Source organism: Sparus aurata, chromosome 4 (assembly GCF_900880675.1).
Source record: "Sparus aurata chromosome 4, fSpaAur1.1, whole genome shotgun sequence".
In the NCBI taxonomy this organism is placed as follows: domain Eukaryota; kingdom Metazoa; phylum Chordata; class Actinopteri; order Spariformes; family Sparidae; genus Sparus; species Sparus aurata.
In genome coordinates, this window is record NC_044190.1 from 31,132,284 (window position 1) to 31,157,046 (window position 24,763).

Sequence of the window (24,763 nt, forward strand, 5' to 3'; positions counted from 1 at the left end):
TAGCACTGTGGATTGATGGCCAAAAACACATAAACAGGAAGACTGAAATTAAGATATTTTGTGTCCCCCCCCATGAATTATACTTTTGGTAATGATGATAATAATTCAGCAGATTAGACGTCCATACTTAAAAGAAATACTTGAACCACAGCTGAAATAAATCAGCTACAGCTCCAGAGGATTGTAACATAAATGAGAGTTGTCCACTTTCAAATAAGGCGTCCTTTAGAAAGGCTTTACAAGTTGTCACTAATGGCTTTGTTAACTGATCGTGAATAATTTCAAAATTCTCAATAAATCAGACTCAGTTGATAAAAACTAGGTGTTGCTAAAATCATTTAAGATTTTGTGTCGTTAATATCCAACTCATTTAAAAAGCCATTCACAGATAATTTCTGTACATTCCAATAAAGTAAAAGTCCCGAATCTACATTTGTAAAAGTTTATAAATTGTTAATATATGAATTGCGGTCCAGATGCCCTTTCCCAGAAGGTTAGAGGTCAAACAGTCGATTGGAGGGCTCTTCCTGATTAAATAAATCTTAAGCATTAAATAAAGTGACACTCTGCTTGAGTATAACATGGCAACCCAGAAGTGGTCCTTCAGAAAGGCTTAAAAGTGATTTAAAAATATCAGTCAGTGATAATAAAAAGCTGAAGCCTGAACAATGGACGACATCGGCTGATCGGGGATGTTGGAAACTTTTTTACAGAGCATAATCAGAAAAAAAGGTGATAAAGATCACTTATAAATGTGCTAAATTCCCAGGAAGATGTTCAGCCTTATCTCATTCTAAACAATAATAAAATATCCGTATATAGATGATTAAAACATGCATTAATCATCATCAGATTTATTTTTTTATTGTTATTTTTTTTACATTTCTGACCCCCAAAGTATGTGTATTTATGATTAGCCTACATTATTGTAGGCTAATTATAAATACACTGACTTTTAGAGGGATTTTTCTTTTTTTTTGGATCAACATTTTGTGACGTCAGCGCCGGCGCAGCCAATCGTGTCGCTGCATTCCCGCAGTCCGGTGGCGGTGGGAGGAATATGTTGAGTGTGGTTTAAATAGAGAAGAAGCCTCGAGCAGGAGAGATCAGGATCAGATGTCAGGGAAGCTTCGAGGCGAATGTTTGACGCGAGGAGCGACATGTAACGGAGTGTAAAGGACCGGCGGAAGAACATCTGGATGGATGGAAATATCGCGGAAATAGAGAAAGAGCGACGTCAATAAATAATGTAAGTGCGATCTGTGGACTGTGCAGCAACCGGGGAAATATTCAATATCCGAATAAGCATTCGAAGCAGTAAATATAGATGTGTGCATATATATATCATAGGCTTGGACGTCCGCAGCCCTCACGTGTGTTGTGTGTGTTGCACCGTGTTTGAATGGAGCAGAGCTGCGGTGCAGACCGCAGAGCCTCACCCCGTGTGCAGATGTTTACATGTCGACCCCACAGGCCACACACGATACTACTGTAGTACTACGATCATCAGCGGGCTCGTGCTGATGGTTTTTTGCTCTGTGTGTGTGTGTGTGTGTGTGTGTGTGTTATTCAGCTTCTGGACAGATGTTTTCACGCAAACAAACAAACAAAAACACATTTTCCTTCTTGTTCACAGAGGATCATGAGGTCATAGTAAAATGTTATATTAGAAAATGAAAAATATGTATATCACATTGAATTACAGTCTGTCCTGGTTGTAACAGGGAGTAATCCTATAATGTCACACTTGATTGATTTAATTGGATCGTCTGCACATCATCATCATCATCATCATCATCTGGGTATAAATCCCTGTCACCTCTGTCTGCCTCTCTGTGGATCTTTGCTGACCTCACTGTCTTGGCTGTATTGAGAGTTATACTGTGGTTTAAACTGCACAACTTTTCATGAAGAAGCCTCTGCTGCAGTTATTTAGATGTTATTTATGTCCCTCTGTCATGTTGTGCTGTGTCTGTGCAGCGGTTGCATTCAATGACAGTCAATGACCCCCTGAGCAGTCTCGTGATTGGCTATTATATAATAGGGGAAACATTGGGATTGGCTGTTAAACGGAGGCTTCCTGGAACAGTGGGCCAGGCTTTAGTTATGTCCGTGTGTGTGTGTGCGTAGGAATGGCTCCAACTGTTCACACGTGCTCCATGTTGACAGTGAAATCAAGTCTGTGGCAAGCCCCTGAACTGGCTGCATGTGCGTGTGTGTGTTTTTCGAGTCAAAGAAAGTGGCAAGTAAGACAAGAGGGGTCAGATAATCATGCAATCATTGTCAAACAGTCAGTCACTCCCAGTTTCTCCAGCGATAAGAGAGATTAAAGGGTCACTTCGCCTTCCCAAACGACAAACAGGACAACATGTTTCCACAGTTTTGCTTTTATTTGCTCAGTTTTTTGTCCTTCTGCTCCAGATAATCAAGGAGAAAAAACATTTTTAGAAAAAAATCAACAGTTCATTTCAATAAACAGCATCGTTGTTACTTGAATATCCACAGCACATGTGACATTTTTGTCTGAAAGCACCCCACATTTGATTGAATGTAGCTTACGACGAGGCTCAGTCATGACGCAGTGTGTTCACCGGTATGATGGCAGCGGTGTAGTGTAGTGTGAATCCATAGCGGGCAGGTCAGTTCAGGTCAGGACCAGCCCGCGAAGACGCCCCAAGTGGGTCTGATGATGCAGAACAGGATAATGCTCGGTCATCAGAGCAGAAGAGCCCCAATCTGTTACTCTCAGTAATTGATGGGTGTTAACAAATCATCCTCGTCATTAGGATGTTCTCACATGGTCTGCCAAAAATATATGAGCCATCTGTCCTCTGCGTGTGCATGTGTGTGTGGAGACTGAGATTTAGAGGATGCCAGTATCTGAATCAGCACAAGCAGGTGGCAGGTGGAGATTTTAAGGACAAATTGTTGAAGCGAGCGATGTCACGTTTCTCAGGTGTGTGTGTGTGTGTGTGTGTGTGTGTGTGTGTGTGTGATTTTGTGTGTGTGTGTGTATGTGTGTGTTTGTACTGATTCCATTTTTAAACAATGATAAATATGCTGTAGACTGAAGCTAAAATTATATAATCCCATCCATTTTTCCTTGTTTCTTTCTTTTTGTTTCCTTAAGAATTTCACTCTTTTTCTCACCCCCCTCTTTTAAATTAATTTTATTTAAACATTTATTCGAAAGGGCTAATAACTATCGTGTTGTTACGTTCAAATAAAATGCAACCAGCGTTCTGACCTCAGCCAGTTTGCAGTTGTTGTCCCTGGTTAGGCTTTTAAGGGGTCAAACACAAAACCAAACACTCTGACACAAGCACAGAGCAGGGATGGGGCCTCCAGTATGTTTCAGTGCATTTTAAGTTTTATTTTAAAGTTTGTAGAATATTTTGATGATTATCGGGATAGTCATCATGAATTGCATTTACGTTTGGATAGAATAATCTTGGCATAACATTTTTACTTTGGCCCCGTGCCTACCAGAGAAACAAACAAACACTACAAGCAGGAATTAAAAAATAAAAATGGCACGATTAAACTTCCTTTCATCCTGTCTTCCTTCCCATTGTCTCCTCTCTCGTCTAATCCGCCTGCTGTGTTTTGTTTCCCTGTCCCTTTCAACGGGTTTCAACCCGAGTCATTGTGCAAATTTGTATGTGTCAAATCAGACATGCTGTCATCCCAACGAAACTCGAATGGCACATATTTTGCTGAATAGATAATGACACACGTTAGCTGAGATCAGGTACATAATTGAGTCTGATGAAAGGTGGCTTTAGACATGGAGCCCCTCATAGTCCTTCTCTGTTTTTAAGTATTTGTATGAAAGCATTAAATATCAGTTCTTTTATTTAAAAGTCTAAATGATATTTTTGACTTCTTCTGGTTGCTGAAATGTATTTTCCATCTCTTTTTCCCTCTCTGCCCCCCGAATCAACACCCACTCGTCTCTCAGCTCGGTGAATGCATTTCCCTGTTTGTGTCTCTCTCCAGGGGCATGTTTGGCATTCTAGACAGGGAGCATTAGAGGCTGTGGATCAGAGAGACTGGCACAGCAACCCATGATTACTGCCTTCCCTGATGGACTCTATTTGCATTACAGAGAGTATTAGGCACTTTTGAGCCTTTTTTTCTATCAGGAGTTTTTGTCTTCCACGGACAAAAAACAACAGCAGAGTGTTTTCACCCACACACCAACACCGACCACAAACATACCCGCAACAACACGAGGGCAGAGAATGTGAAAACTGCCGATGTGTACAGTTTCGGGAACCTGCCAAATATCTGAGATCGCAGGCGTGGCTGGCCTGTGTGGGCAGTAATCGGACTCAGTGGATCAATAATGCATTTTAATGTGGCAGGATGACAAGGATGGCCACACTAAACATCGCATCAATCAAGGGTTTGATCCCTGACAGACATTAAGGGTCATCCGTCGTGTGCCGGTGTGTGTGAGAGTCTGCATGTGTACAAAGCTTTAAATGTTAATACATTGTATTTAATGGACCAAGAGAAGAATGAGAGGACACATCTTTGTTAAAAATGATTAAAAACTCTCCTTCCCTTTTTCCCCTCCCCGTCTGTCTCCAGTTACAGACCATGAACTATGTGGGTCAGTTGGCGGGCCAGGTGTTTGTGCAGGTCAAGGAGCTGTACAGGGGACTCAACCCTGCAACCCTGTCCGGGTGTATAGATGTCATCGTGGTGCGGCAGCCCGATGGCTCCATGCAGTGCTCCCCCTTCCACGTCCGCTTCGGCAAGATGGGTGTGCTGCGGTCCCGTGAGAAAGTGGTGAGATTATAGGGTGCCCTGCCCCTTACACGCTATCGCTCTCTTTGCCGTTGCATGCAAAGTGTAGACTAGTGAATGGGTAATTGGAGAGCTTAGAGGCTGTTGCGCACACTTGTAATCTGACAAGAGCACAAAAGCAGAAGCCAATAAAACTTCTTGAGAGATGTTGACATACGTCTTAATAATCGTTGGTGGAAGATGTGTTCAGTAAAAGTAGCAGTCCAAAGGTGTTTAAATACGTCTTACTGCATATTAAAAAAAAAAAGTGCATTGCAGTGATGTATCACTGTACATTTCTTTATGTCTGTGGGTATGTTAAAGGCAATAGATCAATACAGAAATACAAGAAATAACAACAGAGCTGGAAAAATATTACAGTTATCGCTGTCTGTTTAACTAGATGGATATGTCAGAGGCTGTTTTATTCGTGCTCATGAGGTTTAAAACACGATGACGGACTCTTGATTCTGTCGCGCAGGTGGACATAGAGATTAACGGAGAGCCGGTGAGTTTGCACATGAAGCTGGGAGAGAATGGAGAGGCCTTCTTCGTCAGAGAGACCGAGAACACACTGGTGAGTAATGATTGACAGAGTCGTTACTCGGAGTCCGTAAACACATACAAATATAGGACGGAACATATCTTACTCACACGAAGGTCGCTCAGCCTGAACTTCAACACAGGCGGCAGCGCTTGACTTGGACTGGTGGTCATTCACCTCTTGCCCGCTTCGCACTGTGATGGTTCAAAACTGATTTCTCCACTTTGTTGATGAATCTGTAAATGCGTGGCGTTGTGCAGCTTCCCTGCTCAGACATGCTTCTTGTGCCCCTCCTCACTATGAGACTCCCTCGACAGTCGACGCCCTGTTGCCATCAAACAGTAGCGGTGCGAGGCGTGACCAATATAAATAAAACAGAATGAGCTCCGGGACATTTTTGTAAGTATTCAATAAGTGCCAAGTCGAGAGCATCCTGGCCCAGATAGGCAGAGATAACAGATGACTTCAGTGTGGCACAAAATCAGAGCCAAACAGAAATTGAAGAATTAGATCACGAATAACATTTGTAATACAATTTGACCATGAAACAACTTAAATGGCACCTTACAAAACAGCCTAAGTAAGTTGTGGCAGCATTTATTGTTTTACTTCATCAAAATGCCAGAAGGTGCACGCTACAGTGAATTCCGCATGGATTTAATTGGGCGATGCAGTGCGCTGTGAGATGAAAAAGTAAAAATGTACTGCTTCTGTGCACAACCACATTTTTTCTCTTTTTTTCCCAGAGCCACTGCGCAATTGTTGGAGTAAAAAACTGAAAAATTGTTGAGTTTTGTATTGTCTCTTGTGCATTTCCTGGTGAGTTTAATGAATTTTAAAGGCTCATCTAGGGGGTGGCACTATAATTTAATTTAGGCTAATAATGCTGTGATGTGTGGCATCAGTTTATGCTACATAAAGAGATCTATTCAGAGCACCAACTGGATTCTACTTAAAGAATTGCAGTGTAGCAACACAAGCGATAAATAACTGAGTACATAATGTTAGGACCGGGGTGTACAGATGGGAGAGATAAAATAATGTGATCACACGGAGAAAAAGATCTTGGCAGAAAGACGGATGACCTCACCGTCACAAGACAGACGGGCGATGTCATCATTAAGTTTTGAATAGCGAACAACCTGCTGGCCCGAGATTGTGTTTGTACAAAAGCAGCGCATCGGCTGAAATATAAGAAGAGCAACAAGACGGAACAGGAGCTTGTGTCCCTTTGTGGCATCCTGCTGTCCGCCAGCATGACTTTAGTTTCCTGGAAATGAACCATCGGGACTGACAGAAAGCATAAACCGGTCGGTCAGCTGGGTCACACACACACACACACACACACACACACACACACACACACACACACACACACAAACACACAAGCAGTAGACATCACCATTTTGACTCGTGATTGTGGAAAATACATCTTAATTTCTCTTTTTGAAAGATATCCGGGCTTCCTTTGCATTGTCAATTGGTGGTTGTTTTGTCATCTCCTGTTTTATTCATGTAACCTACACTGAAGGTATCATCACCGGAGGTCAGGGTTCAGTCCTCAGTACAAACTAAAAATGTATGCTCTGACAGCAGCATGAGACACTCATATTCGATGTGAGTTGCTGTATGTGCTGTGGAATATGGTGTCACTAACCCAGGGCTTCACTCTGGTGCCCTGTGACGAAACCAGACAAAGTCACTGACAATGTGAAGGTTGGTTGTAAGATGAGGAAAAAGTACCTGACAAGCATCCAATCCACATCATAGCCTTTGGTTACTGTAAGAGTCAGTTAGGGCCCTGGACACAAATTTACTTGGGGCCCCTCCAACCAGCGTCCATTATGCAACAGATAATCCTACACCAATGGAAAATGTGTTTAAAATCCCCCAAATAACTTCAACGATGCAATGCAAGTTCAAGCGGAATGACACGATCGGGCCCATTCTAGGGAGGTTTCCTACTGAGAGGTTAAAGGGTTTTTGTGGATTTCATTGAAAAATGTGCTATTATGTGTTGTCATCAAATGTTTTTTTTGGGAGGTGGGCCAAACATTTGCCTGGTTTGTCTCTCCTGATGGTGCGCCTCTGCTGGTGAAGTTGTCAAACCAGAATTGCTGTTCAAAACAATACACAAGTCCTCGCTAAATAGCTTTTATGCATCAATCCATACTAGATTATATAATGAGGGAGAATGTGCAGCACTAATGCAGATTTAGCAGAAAAGAATCTGACCCTGGAACGTTTCCTTTTGTTTTGACAACTGATTCCGTAAGGCGATAGGAGAGGATTCATGGGAAGTTGGAGAGGGTCGGGGGGGTTAGCGCAGTGAGAGTTGGCCGTGTTTCCCAGTCAGGGATTAACGGCAATAAATCTGAGAAGATATAATTCCTAATCTAAAGATTACATTGGCCTAATTCGGCTTTCATTATTTACTGTCTGTATCAAAGATTGGGAGCCTTTATCCAACTGTCAGTGAATCAGCAGCTGCCTTTGCTGTAATGTCCTTAATGGATGGGAAAATCCATCAGTGCCTTGAGATTCAAACCAACAATCGCCAAAGAGAATTAATTCCAAATTCTCCTCGGCCATCGTCTGCCGCGCTGTTCGGGGCCTCGTGTCAAATCCTCTGCTTGACATAACTCTCCCTCCGCAGAGTGGAAAACCGCCAGAGATCTATTTATAGCCCTGCCAAATTCACCTTCATGATGCAGTCGGTTGCACAGAGACTGCTCTGAGAAGCTGGCTGTCACCGATCTGAGCGCCGTCCAAACTGACGTGGGGACCGACGAGATGGTTCGAGAGACATACGGACGGTGAAAGAGGAGCAGGACAAAACGAGACATGCAGAGAGCGGTTTAAGTTACCGTCTCGCTGACGTGAATGGGACAAGACCAGCAACATTTTGAAAGAACTATTTGGCATCGAGCCCAGTCTTCTGTGCCTCTGCTCCCGCCCAACCCCCCCATTTATTCTCTCGCTCGCTGTTTACATTTAAGGATTTGTCAGGACTTGTGTTGCCACAAAGATCCCGAACATTAAATACCTGAAGAGTGTTTCAGCAGAAATCAGTCTTCAGGCTAGAAGTGTCTGAATACCTGTGGTTCAAATAAAAAAAAGAAGAAAAAAAACACACGGTGTAATTCATCCTGTGATGTCAAGTACTATTAACTTCCTTACAAGTGAAAACAACAATTAAGTCTAACTGTTTTCATCTTTATCTCATCAGATTGCTGTATAACCAACTGTCATTTTAGTGTGAATGTCAGAAAAAAAAAGTCAGATGACACAACCAGTTTTAAGAGAAACAGCATAAACATTTTAAATGAATAAACTGTGTTTTTTGGGTGGATGTGTACAGCGAGGTGAGGGCTGTAAACTGTGTTGGACTTTGTTACGACACGTGCACTGAGAGGCATGTGTCAGTCTGCGCTGTGTGGATCATCTCTCCGTCCGTGCCGCTCTCTATTTGGCTTTCTGGACGCGTTCACTGTGGCGACACTGCGATGAGCAAATCTCTGTGATTTTGCTAATCTGAGCTCAAAGCCTAAATTCCCACCAGATTACGGAGATTTGCGCAGAGGAGAAAATGCGTTTCTGTCTCATCAATCAGTAACACTGAGTTCGTGCTCTGCAATTCTCTGTTTTAGTGGTGCATTTTTTAGACCTTCATCATCCTCAGAGTTATTCCCTGACTTTCTTTGCCCTTAGCGACAAAAGCATGATGTGTTTTTAAAGTAAAAGTGTTTAAACAACTACATTTTCAATTTGTCCAATACCTAAACTGACCAAACGCTTCAAACCAAAATGAACTGCGTTCCCAGCACCCTTGCTGTACTTTGCGTTTAGTGCTAACTAGCAAATGTTAGCATGCAAAGATGCTAAACTAAGTTGGAGAACATGGTAAACATTATACCAGCTTAGAATCAGATCGTTAGCATTGACCTTGTCGGCATGTTGTCATTAGCATTTAGCTCAAAGCAGTCCAGCTAGCTTGGTTGTAGCCTCTTGTTCAGTCTTGTCTTGTTTAGATGTGCTAGCGGTGTGACACCAGGGATGCAAATATCTGTCTTTCAGTCAGTTGCAGTTTTATATGAAATATCTCAACAGCTATGTGATGGACTGGTGTGAAATTGGGCAGCTAGACATTCATGGTCCCCTGAGAAGGAGCCCAGTGATTTTGGTGATCTCCTGATTTAAATGTTCACTTATCCGAATTAAACATATCATTAGCTGGTTGGATAGATATTTGGACTGTGAACAAACATTTTTGCAACACTAATGACAATCTGATCAGCCTTATTTGTTTTTTGTTTTCAGCATGTTAGCATAATAACATACTTAACTGAGATAGCAAAATGGTAAACATTATTATGCTTAAACATTTCTTAGTGTTGTCACTGTAAGCATATCGCCATGCTAGCATTAGCATTAAGTCCAAAGCAGTGCCTCACGCAGCAGGGCTGCAGACTTGTACCTCAATTTATCTTTGCACTCGGTTTCCCCCGCGGTTCAGTCCATCCATTATTTTAATTTCAGCTCCAAGTATGATGGTTAATCATGACTTTCAACGACCTCAAATGCTCATGTCACATTCCTCCGTTAACAGGAAGTGGTTCCGTCCTACCTTGCAACATCACCCATCATGTCAGTGGGGGAGCAGTTGATGGAGTCCCAGCTCGGCAGGGGCAGTTCTCGTCATCATGGTAGGCCCTGTTCAAAACAGACATTTTGCAATTTGTAAAGATGCCAGCGTGCTTTTCTAACTGTTGTTTAATTCTGCTCTCATCACATAGACACCATGCCCTGCAGCTCGCTTCCTGTCCAGAGCATGGGGCCGCAGCAAAGTGACGGCGGGATGACCAAGAAGAGGAGGAAGAGGAGAAGAAAGGCCCGGCCAGAGGCAGGCGGGGGAGGAGGAGGGAGGAGAGAGGAGAGCGGAGAAGAGTTCTCGGAGGACGAGGACATGTTTACTATCGACTTGAGCTCTGATGAGGAGAGGGAGGGGGACTGCAGCAGGTGTGTGTGTGTGCATGTGTGTGTTTACGCCACAGTTTGAATGTGTTGGCTGCAGACTGAATATTTTAGGCTTTCAGTGATGACAGACATTGGTGGAAAGAAGAAGCTTTCTCTGAGACGACAGCTTATGGGTGTTTGTCTCTGTTGTAGCAGAGCGTTAAATGGGTTTGAAAAGCCCTTTTCGCCATGTCATCTTGTTGACGTGTGCGTGAGGGAAAGAGAGAGGGGGTGGGAGGGGAGAGAGCAAGGTTATGAAATGCCAGCAAGCGTGTTCCTGTGCCGTGGTAAACAACGTTCGTCAGCAGTCACAATGTTGTTTGTGAACAGAAGGACCACTGCCACTAACTAATTGTGTGAGACAGCGTGAATGTGTTTATCTCTTTCATGCATGAGCGAGTTTGTAAGTGGTCATACCAGCTGAATCAGAGCGACGACACAATAAAAGCTCTGTGAACTGTGGATGTTCTGCTAATGCTCATATTGGAATGCGTCCATTTCTGGGCTACACTAGTGGCTCTGTGGCATGTCAGACACTTAAGCTGGACTGGAATATCTCAACAGCTATTAGTGGGATTGCCACAACATTTCCAGTTGTAATCATCAGGTCAGATACTTGTGAAGCTAATGACACTTACATGAGCCTCCGGTGTGCTTTGTGTTTTGTGCTAATTACAAAGACGCTAACATACTGAAGTGGGAGATGGTGATCGTGTAGGAATAGGTCCACGACCATGACCTGTTAAACATTAGCATTTTTGCATTGTAGATGTGAGCACTGGCAGCATGCTGACATTAGTGTTCAGCACCAAGCTACGCCCTGCCAAAGTGTAGCCACACAGAGCAGCTCGCAAAGGCTGTAGACTCTAGGATTTGCACTTCAGAGTTAAGAGGTAAGGCTTGGACTTAAGTTAGCTCGGGGGAATGAGTCTGAAGCAATCAAATGTCAACACAACCTCTGTGTCACGGCAGTAAACCTTAGGCATTTTCTCTCTCACATTATATATTCAGGGCTTAAAAGCTTCAATCGTAACATCTTTATGCCTATAGTTGCAATATGTAAGAATTTTTGTCAAAACATTCAGTAAGTAACTTAGATTATCAACAGAATGTGACAAAATAACAGTGTTGACATTAAGTCAAAGATGTCTGTCGACTGTGTTGCAGAGTTGTCTACTGGTGTTAGCATGCTAACCAGCTAGCCCGGGACAGTCTTGTCTTGTAACAGCACTTTGTACCTCAGGAGGCGATAGTCTGAGAGTAAAAGTATAAATACATATTACAGCTTTGATTTATATTCAAGTTCAAGAACCGGAAACTCAGCCAACCTGCTTCATCCGCACTGTGTGGGTGTTGTTTGCTCTGATTTGATTGATAGCGACACAGCAACCCAAAAAATGTCATCAGATGCAAATCACCAAATGCTGCTAAATCCAAATTTGCGCAGGAGCCATGACCAGATGTGAAACGTCCAAATGCGTCCTTACTTTTGGCACAAAACCATGTTCATGTAATAAGCCATTACTCATAGTAAGGAGTTCATATTGTAAAACCATTTCAGTGGTTCAAATTAAATGCTTAGTGACAATTCAGCGAGATCATTATTAATGGGGGTTCTGCATGTATGTGCATGTTTGAGTTTACGTTTGAGTGTGAGGGCCCTTTGAAAACCAGCTCTGCTTGTGTGACGCTCTCCAGGGATCTGTCCTGTTCCCACAGTGCTCGCTGTCTCTTTTGAAATAATGCAGCGTGTCCTGACTCTGACTGCAGGGATTCCAGGCTTTCCTTAGACAGTTTTTCCAAAGGGCAGGGCGGGGGGGAAATTCAAAACAAATCACTTGTTTTACTTTATTTGGACTTGCGGAGACAGTGCGTATTTCACGTATAAAGCACGGTGTGTGTATGTGACTGACATCTCCCTGCATATGTGTGTTTGTGATCAGACCTGGTTACGGTGATCAGGGGTCTACAGCCAACACGCACACACGGCCCGGCACTGATTGGACCCGTTCACAGAGGTATGATTTGTTACACATCACGCACACACTTATCGTCTTGATTAGCTGTTTTGTAAAATTCATATTGTACTAAGCATTTTCAATACATCGTCTGTGCTCACAACGAGTATATAATCATCGGGATTCGCCGTCTCTCTTTTCTTGTCTCCTTTTTTCTGTGTTTGTCTGTCTTTTCTGTGTTTTTTTTTTGTCTTCCTGTAGTAATGTGATTGAGGAGACTCTCTCCATCCCTACACACTGTGGTCTGTCCATCTCTTGTCCTCAGCAGACCTCTCACTTCCCTTCCGCTATTAGGTATCACCTTCGATTTAAGACTCTCTGAATGCTTTAAATGAAATCATGCAATTTATGAAAATATTGAAAGATTTTTATCCGGATTTCTAATATTTTTTAATTCTAATATTTATGCTGTATGTGAAATATACTACATTTGTCACTTTCCCAGCAGCCCCGACGATTCGCGGTCATCAACACCGAAAAGCGACTCAGAGCTAACCAATCAGAACAAAGACAACCCCGAGATGCTGTGGACCTGGGGGGAGCTGCCACAGGCTGCCCAGGTAGACATTGCAGTAACCAAACAAGAGTATTTACGAAAGGGGAAATAAGGAAACTAAGGGTAGAAACATACTTGAGTATATGAGTATGTGTCAAAAGTTTGATCTCTGTCTGTTTCTCATGTAGCCGGCCTTCCTGACAGCGCACCAGAAGCAGGACTCTGCCCCGGCTGTCTCAATCCCCGTGTCTGCCAGCACTCACTTCAGAGCCATCAGTGGCACTGGAGCTCCCTCCATCACTACCTACGCTCCCCAGCCGGAGGAGACCGCTGCTCACGGTAGAGACAAGGACACTGAAGAATGTAAAAACGGAGCCAGGGTTGGACTAACTACTAACACCGGGGACGGGGCTGGAGGAGAGCAAGGTAGTTAGATGGAGGATAATAAACAATTTCCACCCAGGGAATTAATAAAGTATTCTGATTCTGATTCTGACAATAGGGTGTCTAGGGTGACAACCAACCTGAAATAACCAATAATTATTGGTTAATTAATGTTTAACTCTGTCCATTATAAGTAACTTCTCTTGTGTGTGAGGTCATTCATAGATCAGTGCCCTCTGAGCCACAGCTGAAGTTGTTTGCAGGTTGTAAACATCTTCAACAGGGCTCTGTCAGACTTACACTTTCCCTTCAGTGACCCCTGGTGGTGACTTTGGGGGAAACTGAATGTTTTGCAAATGTGACTGATGAATGATTCAGATGTAACTCAGTCCATGGATGACTCCTAAATAAAAAGGACAGCGACAGAGTTTATTTTTGTTCTTTTCCCTCAGGGAGAGAAGTGGAAAGTGTCGGGCCACTGTGTGCAGAGATGGAGGCTTTAACAGCCTGCTCGACGTCTCCCAGGATTCTCCCTGATCATCTCGACGAAGGCGGGAATAGAGGAAGTCCCATCAGAAGAACGGACTCACCGTCCAAGAAGAAAGGTATCAGTGCTCCGTCAACAAAAACTACAAAGTATTACCTGGAACTCAAAATGTCTAAATGCATCAGTGTCATTTTTTTTTTATGTCGGCCGCTGATGATGCCTCTGATCTTTTATTAGAGAAGAGAAGCCAACACCTGGGTGCTGATGGGATATACCTGGATGACATCACGGAGCTGGAGCCTGAAGTAGCCGCTCTCTACTTCCCCAAAAGGTTCAGTAACAAAATATACATGCACCGAACATGTTTGTGCCTTTGATAGCCCATGGTCGAGATGAGATGGCTTTTGTTCGTGTCTAACAAATGACTTTATGACTACTTTTAGAATTCACGGCTACAGCTGAGCGTCACATCCTTATTGTAGTCACTGATTATTACAGTTAAATATTTGTAGTGGCTGTCGCAGGCTGATGTAAACATTATTTCCCAATTAATCTACCACTCCGTAGGTACTTTAATTATTTGACTGTAACTGTGTACATGTGGTTCTCTCTCTTCAGTGACGGAGGCAGCAGCTCCATGAGGGGAGACTCGGAGATGATGATGATGGGGGTGAGGAGCGCCAATCAGTCCCCGCAGTCAGTGGGCAGCAGCGGGATGGACAGCGGCGTGGACAGTCTGTCCGACCAAATAGGCGACCTGCCCCACGTTGCCATCTCTCTGTGCGGAGGACTCACCGACAACAGGGAGATCACACGAGGTAGGACAGAAATCTGAGCAGGAAGGCGATGACAAAGGGAAGAAAATAAGGTTACGGTGCTGTTCACTCGTTTTGTAATCAGCAATTTTACCTATAGAAAGAATCCTTTTTAAAATCACTCTGTGTGTGTTTTTGCCCACCCAACAGAGGAGTTCCAGGAGAGGGCAATCACCTACCAGCAGTTCTCTGAAAACCCTTCTATCATCGACGACCCGAACCTGGTGGTCAAGATCGGAAACAAGTATGTATTGATATTTTCGGTTTTCATAGTTCGAAAGTAACAAAAGCTGCCACCAGAACCTCTAAAAGATGTGTCTGAATGTGACTTTTTTTCTTGGCCGACTGAAGCGACTTCCTGGAGTCTTGTGGTGGTTTGCGAGGCTGCCAGGTCACCAGCATGGACTCCAGGAAGTCACTGCTTAAATTCAGAGAACAGACATGAGAATGGCATCTGTGTTCTCATCTAACACGAGGCATGTGCCGGCTGTCCGAGGTGTAAAAATGCCTATAGCGCTCTCCCTCTTCTGTTGTAGGTACTACAACTGGAGCACAGCGGCTCCCGTCATGCTGGCCATGCAGGTCTATCAGAAACCGCTGCCGCAGGTAAGACCACCACAGTGATTCATAGTAAAGTATATAGTATTATTTATTCACTTGATTTATTGTATGTTTTAAGACATATTTAAGTAAAAGTAGCCTGTATTAATGTAAAGAAAAAGAAATACTGACTTTTCATTACTGGATTATAATTATTGATGCATTTGTGTGCAAGTAGCGTGTTTATGTTGCTGCACTTTATATACTGTTTGGTAGATTAGTCTTGAAAATATGTAATATTTTATAAACTGACCATGTTTTGTATTTAACATGTTAAACTGCAGCAGTCAGATACATGCAGGAGATTCAAATGGACAATATTAATAATATCTAAAGTAGTGTAGCAATTAAAATAGTCACAAGTGAATCAATCTCAACATACCTGTACTTCAGGTTAATGTCCTTGTTTTATATCATTTGTTTGTATAATTTGATTATGTCACCGTTATATTTGTTAGGTGGTGTTTGGTGTCTTTTTTAGTGTTCTGCACCCCCCTGCATCACTTTCTCCTGTGCACCTCCAGCATTTTGCAATTACTTCTCCTCAATCTGATGTTTCACTTTGGTTCAGTGTTGCCAACTTGCCAGCATCCTCTCGTTATTTCATGATAATGCTCCAAATAACGTGTGTTCACATTTGTATCAGTTATTCACACATATGATATCAAGATAGTTTGATGTGCTAGCAGTGGAAATTGGCTGGTTTCGAACACACGCTCGCATCAAAGCTGCAAGTCTTACGCCACAGTGAAATATGGCTGTTAAACCTGTTCTCCTAACACTTTAATAATGTCATGTCTTTATCCCCCCCTTGTTATTTTTTCCTTTTTTTATTTACACATTTTCTTTCTCCCACCATCCATCTGACGTTTGTGTGTACTAAGTGTTGGTGTTTGAGTTACGTGTTTTCTGCCTTCGGCCTCTTCTCGTACTGCCTCCCCGGTCTGTTCGGCTCCGGTCCTGCACAGCCTGTACGATGCTTTTCTCGCTTTGCTCGTGTGTTGATTGGGGAACGTCTTTGTCTGTCTGCTTACCACCATTTCACCACCGTCAGCCTGTCTGTCTGCCTCTCTCTGTCTTGCATGTCCTTTTCCTTTCCTGTGGTCTGTCTTGTTGCATTCTTACCACGCATTTCCCACCGCTATCCAGTCATGATCTTCTCGAGTCTCTTCCTTTTCAGACTATGCATCCTTTGTTCTTTGTCTGTGTGCCATTGAATCTTCACCTGTAACTGCCTTTCTTTTGGCGATTCAGTTGGAGTTCAGTGTGGTTTGAAATGTGCCGCCCGTCATGTTTTTATTTCGGATTTCGGTTTGTTAATTTCTGGTCATCTATTTATGAGTTCACGTGTGTTTTTGTGTCAGTTTTGAGTTACATTTTTCGGTCAGTTTTGAGTTGTATGTGCACGGTTGTCTGCAGGCCTCAGTTGAGAACATCATGAAGGAGAAGATGCCAAAGAAAGGAGGACGCTGGTGGTTCTCATGGAGGAGCAGGAACAGCGACTCCAAATCAGTGAGTACGCTGATACACACATTAATGCAGAGATTGTTTTAGGCATAACTCGTCATCAACTCTTTAAACTTTTTGCACTTCAGGAATCAGTGACAGAGGCAGGAGGAGGCCAGGACGAGAGTTCGATCACGATGCCCTCAGCGAGCAGGTGACTTCAGAATCTAAACCGTCACATTTCTCTCTCAAACATCAGTTTTCATACTTCATCTTACACCAAATTGGTTGTCTTTGGGTTTTTTTTCAGGATGAAAGATGAGTCGTCCTCTAGTGACGAGGACCACAGATCGTCCAATCAGGCGTCAGGGTCGTGTCAGTCAGAGCTCCTCGTGAGTTCTGGCAGCGTCTACTATAAGAAGACTCTTCGGCTCACCTCAGAGCAACTGGTATGTATTCCTCCTGTCGGCTTTATTGACGTTTATGGAATTAAGGAAGTGAAAACAAGATCTGAAGTGACTCACTACACACCTCCGACATGATTCACAATGACAAAGCTATAATTCAGGCAAAGCAGCGCTTTATCTCTGCTGGAATGACAGATAGCTGGCACCATATATTTTACCATCTTTAGCTATAATCTGTGTATTCATGTCTTCATGCACTGTGTGTGTGTGTTTACAGGCCAGCCTGCAGCTGAAGGAGGGTCCTAACGATGTGGTGTTCAGTGTGACCACCCAGTATCAGGGCACCTGTCGCTGCAATGGCACAATCTATCTCTGGAGCTGGGATGATAAGATAGTCATCTCTGATATAGATGGAACCATCACCAGGTAAGGGGGAAGCAAGCTCGCTGTCCCATTGACAAACCAAGTTCAGTTTCAGCTTTTCACCAGTAGATGTCAGGCTTTGCACAGACTTGGTGTTTGTAGTTTGTCTCTCTTTAGTGTAATCAAGTGCGTCCGCTTTGTGTGATGTTTCCTCTCTTTAGGTCAGACACACTGGGTCACATCCTCCCCACTCTGGGTAAAGACTGGACCCACCAGGGCATCGCACGGCTTTATCACAAAGTCAGCCAGTGAGTGCTACCTCCCCAAGGAAATCTGGCTTAATTAGCTTTTATAACACAAATATTGTTTGGCTGATCGTTTATGTTCCTTTAACTGAAATAAGTCCAACACCAAATCATTGTACTGATTTCTTACCTGAACCACAGTGTACAGTTAGATACAAGCACTCTGTCTGTCTGTCTGTCTCTCAGGAATGGATATAAATTCATGTACTGCTCGGCGAGGGCCATCGGCATGGCTGATATGACTCGGGGCTACCTGCACTGGGTCAATGAGAGGGGAACCATGCTGCCAATGGGGCCGGTGCTGCTCAGCCCCAGCAGCCTTTTCTCTGCATTGCACAGGTCAGACACACAACAGGGCATACATGCATACAAGCTACTGTGCTGCACTGCTGCTGTTGTAATTCTGTAAATACTGGGATGTTCATGCTTTTATTTAATTCATACTTTTGCATCTCTCGGCTGATTAATCCCATGTAATATCCCAGTTGCACGCGATCAGATGTGCATCAGGGATACTGCAGGAAGTGAATTCGTAACGTGTTTGATGTCATGCTGTGCTGCGTCGCGTTTCGTAGGGAAGTGATTGAGAAGAAACCGGAGAAGTTTAAGATCGAGTGTCTCACGGACATAAAGAACCTTTTCTACCCAAACACTGAACCTTTCTACGCTGCTTTCGGCAACAGAGCTACGGTGAGACTGATGCACACGAGCATGTCATCTGTCTCTAACAAAGACGACTACGCTCTGAAGAACTGTCAGTGATGCTGATGGTTTGTGTTTTGTGTGATTTCAGGATGTATATTCCTATAAGGAGGTGGGTGTTCCTCTGAACAGGATTTTCACTGTCAATCCCAAAGGGGAGCTGGTTCAGGAGCACGCCAAAACCAACATCTCCTCGTAAGACATATTTTCTGTTTGGCTTGATCTTTTCAAATCCATGTAATCTGACTCAAGACACGTGTGCACAGATGTTTGACTGTCTGCTGTGTGTCTCCATCTCAGCTATGGCCGTCTGTGCGAGATGGTGGACCACGTCTTCCCGCTCCCAGCTCGAGGTCAGGGGGCAGACTTCTCCTGCGCCGACACCTTCGGCCAGTGCAACTACTGGGACGAACGTCTTCCTGAGGGCACCAGCCAGGAGGAAGAGGAGGAGGACCCACAGCCACTTGAGACAAGCTGAGGAAAACCCCACATCAAATCCAGCACTTAGGATGCTGCATTCCAGTTTTTCTCCACATCCCAGTAAGGCATGACACTGTGCCCGGTGGTTTTGGGGTTCATCGTGAAGCCGGCGGCCCAGATTTAAGGGTGAAGGTGCTGATTATTTCCGAATCAAAAACTTAGGAAACAGCCATCAAGCATTTCCTCAGACTTAACCTGACTGATAAGCAAGACGTTACTTGAGACACTTCTGTCACTCAAAGTAGGTGAATGTGTCTTCAGGATCCCACACGGACAAATCACCTCGCCATCATTCAGACGTAGAGGTCCATTACGACAGGGACTGCTGAGTCAGAGGAAAAGAGAGGAAAAAAAGGAAAAATCCCTTTTTTTTGGAGAAAAAGAAGTCCCAAGCTCACATATCACACATCTGCATCTACACTGACGCACAGGTAAAAACAAAGGTAAAACTTGTGAAGTCATTCCGTAGACAACGCACAACAATGCAGAACACGAGTACGATATAACAGTTACTATATATTATATCTTAGCACCCTAAAAGATTCTGTTACTAATCTCTCCTGCATCTCACACCATTATTCATTTACATCAGCTTGTAGAAAAGCTGCCACACAAAGAGGGGTAAACACCAATATGAGTGCAATATCGATTTGTCCCTACTTCCATCACCTGATACCGATTGTTTTTCAGGATACTATGCTAAACAAGTGTTTATGCCCAACTTGCCCTGCAGAGATTTTATGCAATTACTCGTTCGAAATGAGCAGATGAAGTTATTTGATATATAAGTTTGAGTAAAATGTGTCTATATCTGCTCTCGTGATGAAGGAAAATCCTCACGGGTAACTGATCACTGAACTTAAATTCTCTTCCTCTTGTGATCGTTGATCTGAAGCTCAACTCTGAGGTTTTTCCTGTAAATAGAATACAGATATGGATACAGATAATTTACTTGACTGAACAGATACAGATACAGATAGTGGAGTACTCGCTCATCCCTTCTTAAACCCTTCCGTATTCCCTAAAGTACAGTCTCCATTATTGAAAATCAGCTTTCAAAATCTCAAATCAGCCTGATGGTGCAACACTTATTTCTAATCTTCTTTAGAAATACCATCTTATTTTACTCATCACATGCAATATGTTCACCAAACACTTAGTACAGACAGACTCTTGGCTTATTTATCACCAGGTCGAGGTATGTGGCTGTGGTTTTTTCTTTTCTGACCTCACAGTGCAGCAGAAACACCTCATCACATTACATTTCATCACATTAAAGTAAAGAAACATGCAAAAATAGCACAGATAGTGTACCCAGTCATCCTCTGTGCCAGTATCCTTTTGCAGGTTCCAGTTTAATGTGTGTGGTCTAATCCAACCGTGCTACTGTGAAAGATGTGGCTCCGGCACATTTTCGAACTAGTGTTCAGTGACAATACTCAAGATAAATGCAGGACAATGCAAATAACTTCTGTTTTTATACGTACGAATAAGTTAACACCAGTGATATGCTAGAATGTAGTGTGTGAATCACTCAGAGTATGTGTTATTCTAATGACTAATGCTCATCAATGCAATGACCGTATGACCCCTCACAGGACTGCGGTCATATATTTTCAGTTTTATAATGTCACTGCGCCGATCAGTATGTTTTTCATGTACAGAACTAATCTGTCCCGTAGTTGAGGATTTAATGCAGCATATTCAGAAGCTGTTTCTCCTCACAAACACATCTATTTGTTGTCATTTGTGCATTTTTTTTTCCTGATCAAATGTTTATGTTTTCATCTGTTGATCTAAATCACATCTATTGTACTGCATCTGTTTGTTTTTACCACACGCACAACTTAAAAATGGGGGAAACCACTGTAAATAACAAATGGCATTCATTTTTGTGACAATGAAGTAAACTTAAAAAAAAAAAAAAAAAAGGTGCAATCTGTAAGAATTGGCTCCCTGGCAAATTCGTACTGAGTAACTGCTTGCTACTGCTAAATGAAGCAGCTTTTAGTAAGCTCAGTTAGCCGTGCAGCTAGCAAACCGGACCGAGAGCTTAAGACAGGGATGGGCCAGGGACATCATAACGACGAAACAGAGAATAGAGACAGATGTACAGTTGAAAAAGAGTTAATTTACGACCAGCAAACTCAGAAGCAGGATGGAGTGGCTTGATGGCAGCAAGGTGAGATTCTAGGTGCAGGGGAGACTGCAGGCTGACCGGAGAGACGCTGGAGGATCAGCACACAAGGAGAGAACCAATAAAACACAAAGCACTGAAGTCCAAACTAGCAAATGACTTGAGGACAACGTAGCTGGTGGTCACTAGAACGAAAATGAGAAAACTACTGAGACTGAGAGGTAAGTGCAGGTTTATTCGCTGAACTTGACCGAACCTCTGGCACTGAAGTTGTGGAGAGAACAGGGTCATGTAGAGGCAATTGGTGAGATAATGACCATCAGCAACAGGAAGCCACTCCAACGAACACAAACACACACACACAGGGAATGAGAGGCTAAAGGAAAAACAGAAAAAACAGGAACAAAACGAATAAAATATCCTACATATTGCACCTTTTTAATAACAAAAGCTCAGCTGTTCATTAATTTTCACTGCTTATCCTTCTCGAGGGCTGATATATTGTTTAAAGACTGTTACTGGTGCTCAAAGAATTGCACTGACAGCCATTTTTATGCTTTACGGTAAATGTCTTTTGTAAGCCAGCTGTTGCACTAAGATGTGGCAGTGACCACTGGAGGGATAGATCAATATGAAGGTATTTTAGACGAAAAACCAATAGATGCTTCTTTTCTATTAAACCTGCATCATTTTGTTTCATTTGGTGCTTCTGGTTTACACACTGGCAGTAAGATCGCGAGCATGATGTGCAAACTACAGTCTGCTCAGTGTGTGTACATGTTGAAACATACAGAAGTTAGTTGAAAGCGTCTTCGAATGCCTGACCGCTTCAAGAAAAACAGAAAAAAGATATTTCTACTAACCGATTTAAAAAAATTAGAATTTAAAAAAAAGTAATTCTTAAATTAATTTACCAGATTTTAGTCAGAATCTAGCAAGGATATTTGTAATCTAATATGAATGTGTTCTTTATGAAAACAAGTCAAATTAAATGGCAGAATACTGTGAACAAGCTCACTGATTGAGTTTGTTAAACTGTTGTATACTCTTTGTGCATAGGATAGATAATGTCTGATGCTGTACTGTGATTGACTTTGCCAAAAAAAAAAAAAAAAAAAAAGAAAACTAATCAGGAATGAACCTTTTAATCGGATCTCAAACTGTTGATGTTGAAATGCCTTTAGGGGGGAGTCCAGTGTAATTTGTGTGAGAGGTAAAGACACAAAGGAAGCATGTTGTTGTAATGTTAAGATGCATATTTACATGGATGTACTGATCACTGTCTCGTGCCACATCATCTTTTTAGGGAATAACACAAAAAAAAGAAAAGACATTGATTCATTTGGTTTCTGTGTCTCATAATAACAGAATTATGTTCCCACTGTCATCACAGTGCCAGTGTAAAGTTGTATATTATTCACTGATGACACACTCTGATCTGTGTGAAGTCAGTGTCCTTCTGCTTTATTTATCCGCTCATCATGACATTATTTTGTGTTAACAGCACAAAAGATTTCCTAATCTTCAGATCTCTGTTATACACTATGGAAGTCAAAAGGAAGTGAAGATGATTTTTTTTTTATTTTTAATGAACGTCACGCTCTTCCCAGGTTTTTAGAGTAAGTCATCTTTTGGATGATTATCACCTGATTCTTTCTGTGAAAGATCTATTAAAAGTCTTCAGCCATTTATCCAGTCCGTCTCTGTGTTGACATGGATGTTGATCCAGTTTGTTGTCCTGTGTAGAGATTATGTTTTGGGGCCGGGAGCCTCCTCCCGGAGCAGTGTGCAGTGCGAACTATTATTAACAATGCAGTTTGAATGAATCTGTTCAATGGACACATTTTTCAATAAACTTGAAATGGTTGCTACTTTGTGTTACGCCTCTTGTTATTTCTGGCTTGTTTTTCTTTGTTGTTGTCAAAATTTCTTCCTGTCACGTCATACATTAAGTTTGAGCCGAACTGATTAACATTGACTTCAGTCCCTATCCCTCAAACTTGTCATGTTGTTCATCAAAACATGTACATTTCTAACAATGACCATCTTATCACGGCAGCCATTTCCCTCAGGGTGGGAAGCTCACATGCCAGGATAATGTCATGCTGCTTTGTTCCAGGCTGCAAGTCGTATAAATGTCGGGAATCTGAAATATTTTTTTATCACATCTTCAAATTTCACAGCTTCCCAAATGATCAGCAACTGAAAAAAATCCCGAATTAGCATCTGTTGATTTTTTTTGGAATTAACTTACGCATTTCCCGTTGCGTGGTGGAGCAATGCCAAACAGCAATGTTAGCACTAAAGGGGTGAAATGCTAATGTTAACTGTTGTCTAACAGAAGCTAATGTTGTTAATCCTTGAGATTTCCCTCCAGATTTTCTTGATGAAGGTTCTCACTTATCCAGGTCATGGTAATTGTTAGTGCTGCATGGTAGACAACTTGACTTTTACTGCTTTTTCTGTTTTATATGAATAATTATTTTGAAAATTCTGCATTTCTTTTCAATAGCTTCCATGTCATGTGAGCCTGTGACTCCAAACTTATGCTGAATTGAATTAACAAATGGGACAAATAAGACACATCTCTTTTAACTGGATTTTACTGCTTCTTCTATTGTTTTTATCTTAGCAGACTCCATTTCTAAATTAACTTTAGCTAGGCTACTGTTGCCACATTGAAAAGAGGCACTCAAGAACATGCATAAAGTCACATCCTTTTGACAGACGCGGAAAATGAAGTACAAAATACAAAGAAATCCAATACGGCACTTTTACATACCCTTATGTACCATTTATGATGCATAACTTGTTGCTTGAGTCAATCACTGGAAGACAAGATGATGATGTGTATCACATGAGGGAGGAAAAGGAACATTCAATCCCTCTTTCACATCGTTTTGTTCAAACAATAGCAGCTGTTTCATACTTAATAACCAGCCCCCTATTTAAATAAATCCCCACCCATCTCCTCCTATTTCTGCTGTCTCCCCTCGCCACCCTCTTGCTTCCGACAGTCCTTTGCTGTCCTCTCTGCCTGTTTTATCTCAGTTCTTTCTTCTTAATTTTTGTGAATGGAGCAGTGGACGCTCACAGCTGTGTTGGATTTGGAATAAACAGGAAATCTTGCCCTCCCTTTCTTGCCTCTCTCTCACATTATTTCAACACATTCCTTCTGCTTCTCCATTTCAGCTCTCTGCCCCCTTTTAACCCCATTAAACACACACGCACACACACACAAACACACAGAGCAGAGAGACAGAGAGGGAGAGAGAGAAAGTTGGACTCTCTTTTAGGAGTTGACCATTTTTGCAAGAATCGCTCATGTTGTTGGTTCTTTGTTTCAGTCAGAGTCACATTAATTTATTTCGCAAAGAGAAAGTACAGCGTCCACCTCTCGTCAACACAATGACGCTAACACACTCCCGGTCAAGCAAAAATCAACACAATAATAATCAATAAACAGTGTTTCTTCTAATGTCTATTCATCACAATGCATCACTGGGTTAAAGCTGCCGTATGTCATTAAGTCTCATTAAGATAAGCGTTATATAGCTCTATATTCCAACAGTCCACACTGTTATACTGCAATACTCACAATTTGAGCCATTTGGCCCAGTAATATTTGGAAAATGTAGAATAGCCACACAGCCATTAAATTACACCACAAAGCGTCCTAAATTGGTGCATCTCAAATTCCTTCTTTATTAATGCGCCACCATTGGATCTTGATAACATGTCATCGCTTCGCACGGTTGAATTTAGCGTG

General features: G+C 42.5%; 1 protein-coding gene across 6 annotated transcripts; it reads left to right on the forward strand.

The window, feature by feature from the left end:
- Window positions 1–1,041: 1,041 nt before the first annotated feature.
- Window positions 1,042–22,865, forward strand: lpin1a (lipin 1a). 6 transcript variants are annotated; one of them, XM_030414414.1, is made up of 24 exons: window positions 1,042–1,249; window positions 4,597–4,797; window positions 5,276–5,371; window positions 9,948–10,044; window positions 10,135–10,357; window positions 12,298–12,372; window positions 12,574–12,666; window positions 12,818–12,932; window positions 13,057–13,294; window positions 13,705–13,857; window positions 13,977–14,070; window positions 14,358–14,557; window positions 14,705–14,798; window positions 15,091–15,160; window positions 16,039–16,125; window positions 16,574–16,666; window positions 16,750–16,814; window positions 16,911–17,049; window positions 17,285–17,433; window positions 17,592–17,678; window positions 17,862–18,014; window positions 18,251–18,365; window positions 18,469–18,572; window positions 18,678–22,865. In XM_030414414.1, exons 2-24 carry the CDS (start codon window positions 4,606–4,608, stop codon window positions 18,853–18,855), a joined length of 2,910 nt encoding a protein of 969 aa, XP_030270274.1. In that variant the 5' UTR covers window positions 1,042–1,249; window positions 4,597–4,605; the 3' UTR covers window positions 18,856–22,865. The 6 variants fall into 6 exon arrangements, with proteins under 6 accessions (XP_030270274.1, XP_030270278.1, XP_030270276.1 ...); XM_030414418.1 differs by having other exon boundaries at window positions 13,057–13,207; XM_030414416.1 differs by having other exon boundaries at window positions 12,821–12,932.
- Window positions 22,866–24,763: the final 1,898 nt, after the last annotated feature.

Bases quoted from the DNA above. Each gene is read 5' to 3' on its own strand.
- lpin1a (XM_030414414.1), top strand. From the start codon at position 4,606: ATGAACTATGTGGGTCAGTTGGCGGGCCAGGTGTTTGTGCAGGTCAAG. The intron at 12,667-12,817 runs GTATCACCTTCG...TCACTTTCCCAG, and splicing joins CACTTCCCTTCCGCTATTAG to CAGCCCCGACGATTCGCGGT. The intron at 13,295-13,704 runs GTAGTTAGATGG...CTTTTCCCTCAG, and splicing joins CGGGGCTGGAGGAGAGCAAG to GGAGAGAAGTGGAAAGTGTC.